This window comes from Pelophylax lessonae, assembly GCF_965119305.1.
Source record: "Pelophylax lessonae genome assembly, chromosome: 1".
NCBI classification, from domain to species: Eukaryota; Metazoa; Chordata; class Amphibia; order Anura; family Ranidae; genus Pelophylax; species Pelophylax lessonae.
In genome coordinates, this window is record NC_138768.1 from 552,748,411 (window position 1) to 552,761,387 (window position 12,977).

At 45.7% G+C, this 12,977-nt stretch overlaps 1 protein-coding gene across 3 annotated transcripts in view; it reads left to right on the plus strand.

The window, feature by feature from the left end:
• Positions 1 to 546: 546 nt before the first annotated feature.
• The window catches only part of SPPL2B (signal peptide peptidase like 2B), a 108,074-nt gene continuing 95,643 nt past the window's right edge, over positions 547 to 12,977 (plus strand). For 2 of the 3 annotated variants that reach the window (XM_082255414.1, XM_082255415.1), the window contains exon 1: positions 548 to 703. In XM_082255414.1, coding sequence (XP_082111540.1) covers positions 656 to 703 — 48 coding nt within the window. In that variant the 5' untranslated portion in view covers positions 548 to 655. Of the gene's footprint in view, positions 704 to 12,977 lie in introns of all 3 variants that reach the window. The other variant, XM_082255416.1, reaches the window with a different exon arrangement.

The window sequence follows — 12,977 nt, forward strand, 5'->3', positions numbered from 1 at the left end:
GCGAGTCTAAGTCTGTATTAAACACAAATGCTTATGTTTGCCTCCTATTTTTGGTAGCGTCCAAAAGCTGGACAACGTTATCCTAAATTTCCGGTTTTAGAGTCTGCAATACAGGAGCCGTTTTTGAGACGTATAAAGCCTGAATCCTAATGGGTTTTAGGCTTCACAAACATGGCCGCCACGCGTTAATGAACTCACTAAACAATTCGTGCTCTAGTGCACGTCGGTTCAGCCAACTTTATTTCTTATCCCGGCAGCGTATTTTCCTTTGTTTTGTATTTTTTTATTCATATATAATTTCATATTAGTTCCTTTAGCTTTCCCGGCGATTCCCCGTGTAAATGAAAAGCGTAGCGCGCTGTATAAATAAATCGGGTTTCTTCACAAGAGCGCCCTCTGCTGGTATCTCCTCGTGCCTGTAATATGCATTATTGCTGAAGGCGGTAGAGATGAAGATGTTGTAATGACGTCACGATCCTCTCTCCACTCCCAGGCAGGGATCCATCCTGCGTCCGAGAAGGAGGATGGGAAGCTGAGATAGAACCCGGCAATGGCTCAGTGCGCATGCGCAGAGTATGGAACTGACTGAGTAACAGCTGACTGGCAGTGTTCTGGATGTTTTCACCCGGTTTGAGGGCACCGACAGTAAGCCAGAATGAAGAGCCCCGTTCTTCTCCTCACCTGGGCGGCCACAATTTCCAAGGTGAGTGCAGAAGAGGCCGACTTTTGTGAAGGAGAGGAGGCGCCAAGGGATGCCCTTGTGTCTTCTCTCTGATGGTGATGTGAGCGCCGACATCTCCTATGACCCGAGTGTTTGTCCTTCTTAGGAAGGAGGGAGACTCCCAGATAGTCATGGCTGCACAGCACACCCACAATTTTATCCTCCACATATCATTTTCAGGGGGGGGGGGGGGGGGCTTTGTTCCTGATGGCTTCCTGGTAAAGGTAACAAGAGAGATCTGAACTCTGAGCACAGATAGATTAACCTGGGCTAAAGGGTGGGCTTTAACTCCCATACCCTATGTGTATGCATCAATGTTTCTGTGCTGAGTGCGCAATCACAACACAGGGACCGAGCTGTCAAAGACAGTTCTTGCTCCTCATTATCTGGACCACCAAATCACATGACAGAGCAGTCACATGATTGCCACTCCCTAGTCTAATATTCCCAACACTCATTCCTGAAACTGGCAGTAAATGGGTGCTGCAGTGGTCACTGGCTGGAACCGAGAACATTTAAAGTGAGACATATGTCACCTGCCCACCAGGATCTCTAGAACAGGTCCAAAGCTTTTACCACCACCTAGAGTCTAATTCTGCCTAAACTTCTGCCTGTACACCCCTTTATCCCTTAAAAAGATTGTAAACGCCCTGAGGGCAGGAAGGATCACAAATCATAGCGAGAAATACATCAACAGTATACCAGGATCTCCAAAATGGGTCTAAAGCCTTTACCACCAGCTAGGGTCCAATTCTGCATAACTACTTCTTGCCCACCCCTTTATTCCTTAAAAAGATTGTAAACACCCTGAGGGCAGGAAAGATCTCCAATCATAGAGAGAAATACATCAACAGTATATCAGGATCTCCAAAACGGGTCCAAAGCCTTTACCACCAGCTAAAGTCCAATTCTGCCTGAACTCATTCCTGCCCATCCCTTTATCCCTTAAAAAGATTCTAAACGCCCTGAGGGCAGGAAGGATCACAAATCTGCCAAAACTCCTTCCTGCCCACCTCTTTATCAATTAAAACGTTTTTAAATGCCCTGAGGGCAGGAAGGATCTCCAATCATAGCGAGAAATACATCAACAGCACAACAGGATCTCCAAAACGGGTCCAAAGCTTTTACCACTACCAAGGGTCCAAATCTGCCAAAACTCCTTCCTGCCCACCTCTTTATCCCTTAAAAAGATTGTAAACACCCCAAGGGCAGGAAGGATTGCCAATCATAGCGAGAAATACATCAACAGTATACCAGGATCTCCAAAACGGGTCCAAAGCTTTTATCACCAGCTAAGGTCCAATTCTGCCTAACAGCTTCTTGCCCACCCCTTTATCCCTTAAAAAGATTGTAAACACCCCAAGGGCAGGAAGGATTGCCAATCATAGCGAGAAATACATCAACAGTATACCAGGATCTCCAAAACGGGTCCAAAGCTTTTACCACCACCTAGGGTCCAATTCTGCCTAACTACTTCTTGCCCACCCCTTTATCCCTTAAAAAGATTCTAAACGCCCTGAGGGCAGGAAGGATTGTCAATCCTAGTGAGAAGTACATCAACAGCATATCAGGATCTCCAAAATGGGTCCGAAGCTTTTACCACCACCAAGGGTCCAAATCTGCCAAAACTCCTTCCTGCCCACCTCTTTATCAATTAAAAATATTTTAAATGCCCTGAGGGCAGGAAGGATCTCCAATCATAGCGAGAAATACATAAACAGCACACCAGGATCTCCAAAACGGGTCCAAAGCTTTTTCCCCCACCTAGGGTCCCATTCTGCATTACCCTAGCTCCACCCAAAAGGGGAAGTTCTGCTTAAAAATGATTGTAAAGTCTTGTTTTTTTTCCTATAAAAATAACAACATGGTATCCTTGCCTCCTCTGTTGCAGTGGATTTGCACAGAGCAGCCCCGATCCTCCTCTTCTCGGGTCCCTCTTATGTCATTCTTGCCCCTCCCTGCTATTGAGTGCCCTCACAGCAAGCAGCTTGCTATGGGGGGCACCCGAGCCGAGTCAAAGCTCCCTGTGTCCATTCAGACACTGAACCCCAACCCGGCCCTGTCCCCTCTCTCTCCTGATTGGCTAGCTGACTTGATTGACAGCAGCAGCAGCCAATGGCGCCGGTGCTGTGTCTCAGACAATTGGGAGGGAGAATCTAGGAAGGCTGAGACACTCGTGGACATAGCTGGACAGAGAGGGACCTCAGGTAAGTATTAGAAGGCGTTTTACCTTATTGCATAGAATGCATTAAGATAAAAAACCTTCTGACTTTACAACTCCTTTAAGTTACCCGCTCCTCTTGAACAATTGGCACTTTTAAGGAGCGGGGGAGGGGCAGGTACCTGATTTTGACAGGTACCTGCTTACCACCTCCATTCCGAGCGCCACAGAAGACTGCATCCATCATCCACGATGCGCAGCGCAACTCGCACATGCACAGTTGGCACCCGGCTATGATGCCACGTTACTGCGTGAAATAGCATCATAGCTGGAGTGATTCGGCGCTCCAGTCGCTCTGCATTGTCTGCTCCTAGGGGGCAGTGTAGTACCTGATTCAGAACATCGTGCTGTTCCCCTTTTTTAAATTTTTTTTTTCTTGTACAAGGTTTATTTAAAGTTAAAATTACAAAACATACACTTCATTCACCGCAATGTCGGACTGTGCGTTGTGCTGGGATAAAATTCAGCATGTTTACATTTTATCGCAGCACACTGCAGCACAGCTCTAGGCTGCGTTGCAGTGTGAATGGGACACAACTGTTTCCTGTGTGTCCCTGCAGTGACAGATGTTTTACTGTGTGGTCTGTAACCACACATAGTGTGAATTGGCCCTTAACCACTTTAGCCCCGGAAGATTTTGCAGCTCAATGGCCAGGCCACTTTTTTCAACTTGGCACTGCGCGACTTTAACTGACAATTGCGCGGTCATGCAATGCTGTACCCAAACTAAATTTATGTCCTTTTTTTCCATAAACAGAGCTTTCTTTTGGTGGTATTTTATCACCTCTGTGCTTTTAATTTTTTGCGATATTAATAAAAAAAAGAGCGAAAGTTTTCGAAAAATTGACAATTTCTACTTTGACTGTTAAAAAATATCCAATATATTCAATTTTTGTCATATATTTAGGCCAAAATTTATTTATCTACATGTCTTTGACAAAAAAAATTCTCAATGAGTGTATTTTTATCCACTTTAAGACCAGAAGATTTTACCCTCTTCCTGACCAGGCCATATTTTGTGATTCGGCACTGCGTTACTTTAGCGGACAATTGTGGGGTCGTGTGACGCTGTACCCAAATTAAATTCATGTCCTTTTTTTTCCCCACAAATAGAGCTTTCTTTTGGTGGTATTTGGTCACCTGTGCAATTTTTTTAATTGTTGAACAAAAGAGTGACAATTTTGAAAAAAAAAAACAATATTTTTTACATTCTGATATATAACATTCCCAAAAAAAAAATTAAAGATCAAAATGTTTTAACATTTTAGGCCAATATGTTTTCTCCGACATATATTATTGGTAATAAAAATTGCAATAAGCATATTTTGATTAGTTTGCTCAAAAGTTATCGCATTTACTAACGACAGGAAAGATTTGTCATTTTTATTGTTTTTTTTTTTTTTTACTAGTAATAGCGGCGATCTGCGATTTTTTGCGGGACTGTGACATTGCAGCGGACAGATCGGACCCCTAACTGACATTTTTGACACTTTTGGGGGGACCAGTGACATTACTACAGTAATCAGTGCTATAAATATGCACTGTTACTGTAATAATGACACTGGCAGGGAAGGGGTTAACACTGTTGGTGATCAAGGGGTTAAATGTATGTCTCATGCTTACTGACCTGTGTGGGGGGGAGGGGGTTCTGTGACACAGACAGAGATCGCAGGTTCAGCTATGCTGAATCCTGTGATCCCTACCGACAATCGGGGAAGCGAGGCAGCAATCGCCGTCTCTCCTCCTCCGGCCCGACTCCGGAGCAAGCCTCCCGGCAGCGCGTGCCCCCTGCCAAGACCACGAGGAGTCCAGCGACGTAGGTCTACGTCGCTGGACCCAGGGGAGCCGCTGTGCCGCAGTAGCAGCACAGTTAGCGGTCCTAAAGTCGTTAAAGTGGAACTAAACCCATTTATTTAATGTTTTCAAAAAATGCTGGGAATTCTAACTGTCACATTAGTTGTGCTCTCAACCAAACTGTCAAAACATCAAATAGCTGGTGTCATAACTGATCACATCTGCAGCCTGATGGCAGTTGCTAATCAAACAGAGGACAAGATGGCAGTTTCCTTGACTGAAAAGGATAGGAGGGTTTAGGTCCGCTTTAACCCCTTTACAACCATCCAACACATATGTGCAGCAGAAAAAGAATGAGCGTTCACGTATATGCATCACTGGGCAGACAATGTTTATATGCCAAGAGCATGTTCTCAGCACAAAGACATTTCTCGGTTTCGGGGTAAAGATCGGTAGTCGGCGGGACTGTAAGGGAGGTCACACGATCACTGGTCCTTCCCGCACCCCCAGGCATTCCCAGTTCTTTAAAGGGATACTGAGGCAAGAGCGAAGGGGTTATTTTGCTCCCAAAAAAGTTCCGCTAGGGCAGGGGTGTCAAACTCAATTTCATCACGGGCTGAATCGGCATTCTGGTTGCTCTCAAAGACCCGGTTATATCTGTAAGACTCTATAATGCCAGGGCCACATGAAATGGCCTGGAGGGTGGGATTCAGCCCGCTGGCCTTGTGTTTGACATATGTGAACTAGGTTCCAGTTTTGCTATTGTTTTATATAGATTTGTTTGGGCCAAGCTGACCGAAGCAAATTGTTTACATGGCCGATCAGTCTGGCATTTGGAACTGTTTTAATAGATCAGGGGTAGTGATGAACTGAACACATCCAGTTTGGTTTCGCACCAGAACGACGCGAACAGGGGAAAAGTTTGTTCGAACAAACAAACTCCATTGAAGTCTATGAGACTCAAATGTCAAAAATAAAACGGCCTAATTTTGAAGGCTTAAATGCAAGTTATTGCCCCAAAAAAGTGTATGGGGGTCCGGGTACTGACCTGGGGAACATGTAGCAATGCAAAAAAAGTTTTTAAAAACAATAGTTTTTAAAGGAGCACTGATTTACTGATTTTAATGAGGCTTAAAGTGAAACTATAAAAAATGAAAAATTCCTTTAAATATTGTGCCTGGGGGGGCCCCTTAATGTGCCTGTAAAGTAGCGCATCTCTACAATGTATGTAGCCTGCTGCAGCAATACTGACATTTCTAAAGGAAAAATTGTCATATACAAATATACATACAAATTTCAAATCGAATGTACTTGTCATACAGGTAAAAAAAAAAAATTGGGCCTTGGTTGTTGGTGGTGCCTGAACACCCCAACCCTTCGCAGTTACTCTTGCTGGGCCCAGGAACGGGACCTGCTGGTAAGAATTCCATACAAATTTGAAATCTCATGTACTTGTCATACAAAAATTGATCCTTTGCTGTTGGTGGTGCCTGAACACCGTAACCCCTCACAGTTACTCTTGCTGGGCCCAGGAACGGGACCTGCTGGTAAGAATTCCATACAAATTTGAAATCGCATGTACTTGTCATAGAGGTGCAAAAAAATTAGGCCTTTGGTGTTGGTGGTGCCTAAACACCAAAACCCCTCACAGTTACTCTTGCTGGGCCCAAGAACGGGACCTGCTGGTAAGAATTCCATACAAATTTGAAATTGCATGTACTTGTCATACAGGTGCAAAAAATGTTGCCTTTGGTGTTGGGGGTGCCTGAACACCGTAACCCCTCACAGTTACTCTTGCTGGGACAGGGCCTGCTGTTAAAAATGTCATACGAAATTTAAATTTTATGCACCTGTCATACCAGTACAGAAAAATTAGGCCTTGCGGGCTGGTGGTGACCTAATCCAAAAACATTGCTGGAAGCTATCAGAATCAAGGTTGAGGAAAAGGATAGGAAACATATGCAGTCTTCAAGGGATGGCAGACCCCTAGCAAATTCAATCAGTTACATCAGCATCAGGGCTTGATAGATGTTGTTGATCCAGGACTGATTCATTTTGATAAAAGTCAGCTGGTCAACAGAGTCTGTGGACAGACTCACACTTTTGTCCATCACAAAACCTCCAGCAGCACTGAACGTCCGTTCGGAAAGTACGCTGGAAGCAGGACAGGCCAGTAGCTCCATTGCATATTGTGCAAGTTCTGGCCAGTGGTCCTCAAGACCCAGTAACCCAGTGGATGCTCAGCTGGAAAGGTCTCCAAGTCTGCTCTTGCACCTAGATAATCATGCACCATATGATGGAGACACTGCCGATGGTTGCTTAAACCTAACATCCCTGAGTGCTGCTGAGGACTAAAGAACTGTTTAAAGCATGGGTGTCTAACCTTTTGGCTTCTCTGGGCCACATTGAGTGTAGAGAAATTTTCTCGGGCCGCATATAAAATATATACTATAGTTAAGGTATATAAGTAATAAAATGCCGCCGCGCCCTTCCCGCGCGGCTGCACACCCCGCACTGATTTAACACAACTAGAGGATGATCAAATGAAATGGAATTAGTATATGGAGGCTTACTTCTTCTGAGAGATATTAAAGGAACCACCATGACCACTTCAGTGATTTGAAGTGGTCATGGTGGTAGGAGTCAGAAACACTGCACATGCTCACACCCCCCCCCCCCCCCTCCGAGGCAGCCTCTGCCTACCGTTAGTTGGAAGCCGCTGTGGCCATGAGACCAGACTTCCTTCCTCCCCAGCAAAAAAAAAATTGTCAGGGGGCAGTGGGCCGCATTGCCTGGGGTTTCCGGGCCGCATGTGGCCCCCGGGCCGCATGTTGGACATGCCTGGTTTAAAGGCATCGGTCAGCCGGCCGCCTTCTCCATCGCTCCTCCTTTGGCTGAATGATGCCTCAGAAACATGTCCAGAGATTGTTAACCTCCCAGTGTCTGGAAAGGTGGTACACACATTTTTTTTTCAAGGTCTCCTCAAGATGTTTCATCCTTTGCTCCCTCTGCGAAGGCAGGATGAGCTCTGCAACTTTACCCTTGTAACGTGAATCAAGAAGGATTACCAATCAGTAATTATCCCTCTCCTTAATAGCACAAATCCTCTGGTCCTTTCGCAGGCTTTGCAGAATCAGGGAGCCCATGCAACGTAAGTTGGAGGAGGCATGAGCTTCTGAGTCCTCTGTGTCAATAAGGACAACCACGTACAACTCCTGGGGTTTCTGGGGAATCATAACCATCCCTTGAAGTCTGCTGTATGCTACCCCCTACAACCAGCTGCCAAAATCCTCCTCCTCCTCTTCCTCCTGTGTTTTTTGTGGCCCTGCAGGAATGATATCTGCATAAAGGGGGCCTTGTGAGGAAAGGAAGCCCTCCTCTTCCTCCCGCTGTTCTGCCTCAAGTGCCCTGTCCATGATTCAACGAAGCGTGTGCTACAGCAGGTAGACTAGAGGGATAGTGTCACTGATGCATGCATTCTTCCGGCTCACCATCCTTTTGGCCTCCTCAAAGGAAGGTGCATGCATCCTTTATCAAAAGCCACCGGCGTGGCCAAAAAAAAGCCAAGCTTCCCTGACCCTGTCCTTGTGCCATACTCACACAGGTACTCGTTGATAGCCCTCTGCTGCCTGTGCAGCCACTGCATTGCCAATGTTGAGTTCCACCTGGTGGGCATGTCACAAATGAGGCGGTTGGTGGGCAGGTTGAATTCCCGTTGAATGTCAGATAAGCGAGCACTGGCATTGTACGAATGGCGGAAATGGCCACAGACTTTTCTGGCCTGCCTCAGGAGATCTTGGAAGCCTGTTCCTGGCATAAGCTGTCATGGCGTCAACCATCTCTAAGCCTGCCCCTGCAGAGCTGACAGAATCTCTGCCCCCGTGTGACTCCTATCCTCTAGACAGACCAACTGAAGCACAGCATGGCATCTTTTAGCCTGACTGCTTGCGTAGCCCCTTGAACGCTTAGGGAGCACTGCTGCTTCAGAGGACAATTGAGCAGAATAGGACATGGAGGAGGAAGAAGAGGAGGAGGAGGTGGTGGATTAGCCAGATGTGGCAGAACCAGCACCAGCTTTTTGGAGGTGTGCTGGCAAAACAAGCTGCAACACTGAACCCTATCCTGCATCCCTCCCAGCTGCCAGCAGAGTTACCCAGTGTGCCATGAAGGAAATGTAATGTCCCTGTCCATGCCTCCTGGACCAAGAGTCAGCAGTAATGTGCACCTTCCTGCTGACCACTCTGTCCAACGAGGCCAAAACACTACCTTCCACATGACGGTAGAGAGCCGGAATGGCCTTATGCAAATAGAAATGCCTTTTCGGTACCTTCCACTGTGGTACAGCACATTCCACAAGTTTGCGAAAGGGAGCAGAGTCTACCAGATGAAAAGGCAGCAATTGTAATGCTAGCAATTTGGCCAAGCTAGCATTAAAACGCTGAGCATGTGGGTGGCTGGGACAGTATTTCTTTGTACGGTTTAGCAACTGGGGTAGTGAAATTTGCCTGCTCATTGCTATACCATCATCACTCTCAATGCAGGTATTTGAGAAGGCATAAGGTATAATAGGGTTAGAGATCCCAGATGAGGAGCAAGGTGAAGTATGCTTGTTTTGATATTGTGGCTCTTTCAGGTGCTGTTGCCAACGGACTGCATGGCAGGTTGTCATATGCCTTATCAAGCATGTAGTGCCCAGCATGTAGTGCCCAACACTGCGGTCTACTGCACATGTGCTGAAAAAAGCGCACACTAATTAACTTTTTGAAGTCCGCGGGGAGTTTGTAGCACCCTGCACCTGTGGAGCTCTGTGCTGTAATGCAATAGGTTGGCTACTCCTATGGCGGCCACCGAAGCACATCCTGCCTTGTTGGAGTCATGCCTTCTCCTCCCCCTCACTTTCCTCCTCTATCCTGTCAGGCTCCCAAGTACAGTCAGTGACCTCATCATCCCCCTCCTTCCTCGTCACTGGAGCAAACTTGGCAGTATGTTGCAGCTGTGGGAACATGACTGCTAGTTTCCTGTCCATCATTGTCTAGGCCCACGTTATTCCCTTCATCAACCTGGGAACCAACATCACAGCTTTCAAATTGCTGCGCATCCTCCAGCAGCATGTCACTGACACTATGATGGAATAGTTCAGGTGCCTCCTCAATGCATGATGGTGGGGCGACAGAAGGAGTAGCTGTGGAGAAGGAGTCTGTGAAACTTTGGCAGCTGCGGTGGAAGGCAAACTACTATGAGCGTGGGTATCAGAGAATGTGGAAGATGAGGGCGACTTATTTATCTACTCCACCAACTCTTCTACATGTTGTGCCTGAATAACACGGGCAGCATCGGAAATAAAGGATGGGCATGCCCCGCCTGCAGAGGATGCACCGTGTTGATATGAAGTAATAAATTGCCCTATATATAGATAGAGATCAGTATAGGGTATACGCAACTGACTGATAGAGACTCAATGGCCTGATATGATGTAATCAATTGCCCTATATATAGATAGAGATCAATTTAGGGTTTTTCGCAACTGGCCGATACATAAAGGCCTGATATGGTCTAATCAATAGCCCTATACATGGTATATACTGTACTACTGAATATACTTCACTATCTGATCTCTTAACCTGTAAAAAGCACAACTCTCTCTCCCTGCCTAACTCACTGCTAGCAATGTCTCTAATTAGACTACACTGCACTGTCTGAAACACTGCAAATCACTTTGCTCTCTCTGCCTGAAAAACACGATCCTCTCCCTCCCTAACTCACTGCTAGCAATGTCTCTAGACTACACTGCACTGTCTGACAAACTGCAAATGACTATTCTCTCCCTGACTCAAACACGTTCCTCTCCCTCTCTTAATCACTTGCTATGTTGCCCACACAATCACACTACACGCTGCGGCTGTGCAAGCAGCCTTTACAGTGCCTTGCGAAAGTATTCGGCCCCCTTGAACTTTGCGACCTTTTGCCACATTTCAGGCTTCAAACATAAAGATATAAAACTGTAATTTTTTGTGAAGAATCAACAAGTGGGACACAATCATGAAGTGGAACGAAATTTATTGGATATTTCAAACTTTTTTAACAAATAAAAAACTGAAAAATTGGGCGTGCAAAATTATTCAGCCCCCTTAAGTTAATACTTTGTAGCGCCACCTTTTGCTGCGATTACAGCTGTAAGTCGCTTGGGGTATGTCTCTATCAGTTTTGCACATTGAGAGACTGAAATTTTTGCCCATTCCTCCTTGCAAAACAGCTCGAGCTCAGTAAGGTTGGATGGAGAGCGTTTGTGAACAGCAGTTTTCAGTTCTTTCCACAGATTCTCGATTGGATTCAGGTCTGGACTTTGACTTGGCCATTCTAACACCTGGATATGTTTATTTGTGAACCATTCCATTGTAGATTTTGCTTTATGTTTTGGATGATTGTCTTGTTGGAAGACAAATCTCCGTCCCAGTCTCAGGTCTTTTGCAGACTCCATCAGGTTTTCTTCCAGAATGGTCCTGTATTTGGCTCCATCCATCTTCCCATCAATTTTAACCATCTTCCCTGTCCCTGCTGAAGAAAAGCAGGCCCAAACCATGATGCTGCCACCACCATGTTTGACAGTGGGGATGGTGTGTTCAGGGTGATGAGCTGTGTTGCTTTTACGCCAAACATAATGTATTGCATTGTTGCCAAAAAGTTTGATTTTGGTTTCATCTGACCAGAGCACCTTCTTCCACATGTTTGGTGTGTCTCCCAGGTGCTTGTGGCAAACTTTAAACGACACTTTTTATGGATATCTTTAAGAAATGGCTTTCTTCTTGCCACTCTTCCATAAAGGCCAGATTTGTGCAGTATACGACTGATTGTTGTCCTATGGACAGAGTCTCCCACCTCAGCTGTAGATCTCTGCAGTTCATCCAGAGTGATCACGGGCCTCTTGGCTGCATCTCTGATCAGTCTTCTCCTTGTATGAGCTGAAAGTTTAGAGGGACGGTCAGGTCTTCGTAGATTTGCAGTGGTCTGATACTCCCATTTCAATATTATCGCTTGCACAGTGCTCCTTGGGATGGTTAAAGCTTGGGAAATCTTTTTGTATCCAAATCCGGCTTTAAACTTCTCCACAACAGTATCTCGGACCTGCCTGGTGTGTTCCTTGTTCTTTATGATGCTCTCTGCGCTTTAAACGGACCTCTGAGACTATCATAGTGCAGGTGCATTTATACAGAGGCTTGATTACACACAGGTGGATTCTATTTATCATCATTAGTCATTTAGGTCAACATTGGATCATTCAGAGATCCTCACTGGACTTCTGGAGAGAGTTTGCTGCACTGAAAGTAAAGGGGCTGAATAATTTTGCATTTTTTTATTTGTTAACAAAGTTTTAAAAACCCAATAAATTTCGTTCCACTTCATGATTGTGTCCCACTTGTTGATTCTTCACAAAAAATTACAGTTTTATATGTTTATGTTTGAAGCCTGAAATGTGGCAAAAGGTTGCAAAGTTCAAGGGGGCCGAATACTTTCGCAAGGCACTGTATATAGTGTGGGGCGTGTGCTTAACCCCTAAGCCATGTTTGGCTAAAGGCAGCCTGCCTTTGTCCAATCATGGCAGAGATCATTTGATTGGCCAAAGCATGGAGGTCAGGGTGCATGCTTTGGCTAATCACATAACGCACTGCACTCGCCGCACATTATGGATACAGGCGCTCAAATTTTCAGTGAAGAAGCCCATTTGTTCGGCGAACAGGCGAATGCCCGATGTTCGAGTCAAACTTACGTTCGACTCGAACTCAAAGCTCAACCCTAATCAGGGGTCTCCAAACTCCAGTTTACTGTCCTTCAGACTTTAGGGGGGCCAGACTGTGGCAAGTGTGAATAGATAATGTCTCAGGATTGGTGGTCCGTGGGAGTAAAATCAAAAATATGTGCCACTCCTGTGGTCAGTAGGAGGAGGAGAAGTGCCCCACCTTTCGGTATTAGTGGTTGGAAGAGTGTCTCTGTTGTTGGTGTCAGTGGGAGGAATAGCACCCCAATGTTGGTGTTAGTAGAAGGATTAGTGCCCCATCGTTGGTCTCAGTAGAAGGAATAGTGCCCATTCTTTGGTGTCAGTAGAAGGAATAGTGCTCCATAGTTGGTGTCAGTAGAAGGAATAGTGCTCCATCGTTGGTGTCAGTAGAAGGAATAGTGCCCCATCGTTGGTGTTAATAAAAGCAATAGTGCCCCATCTTTGGTGTCAGTAGAAGGAATAGTGCA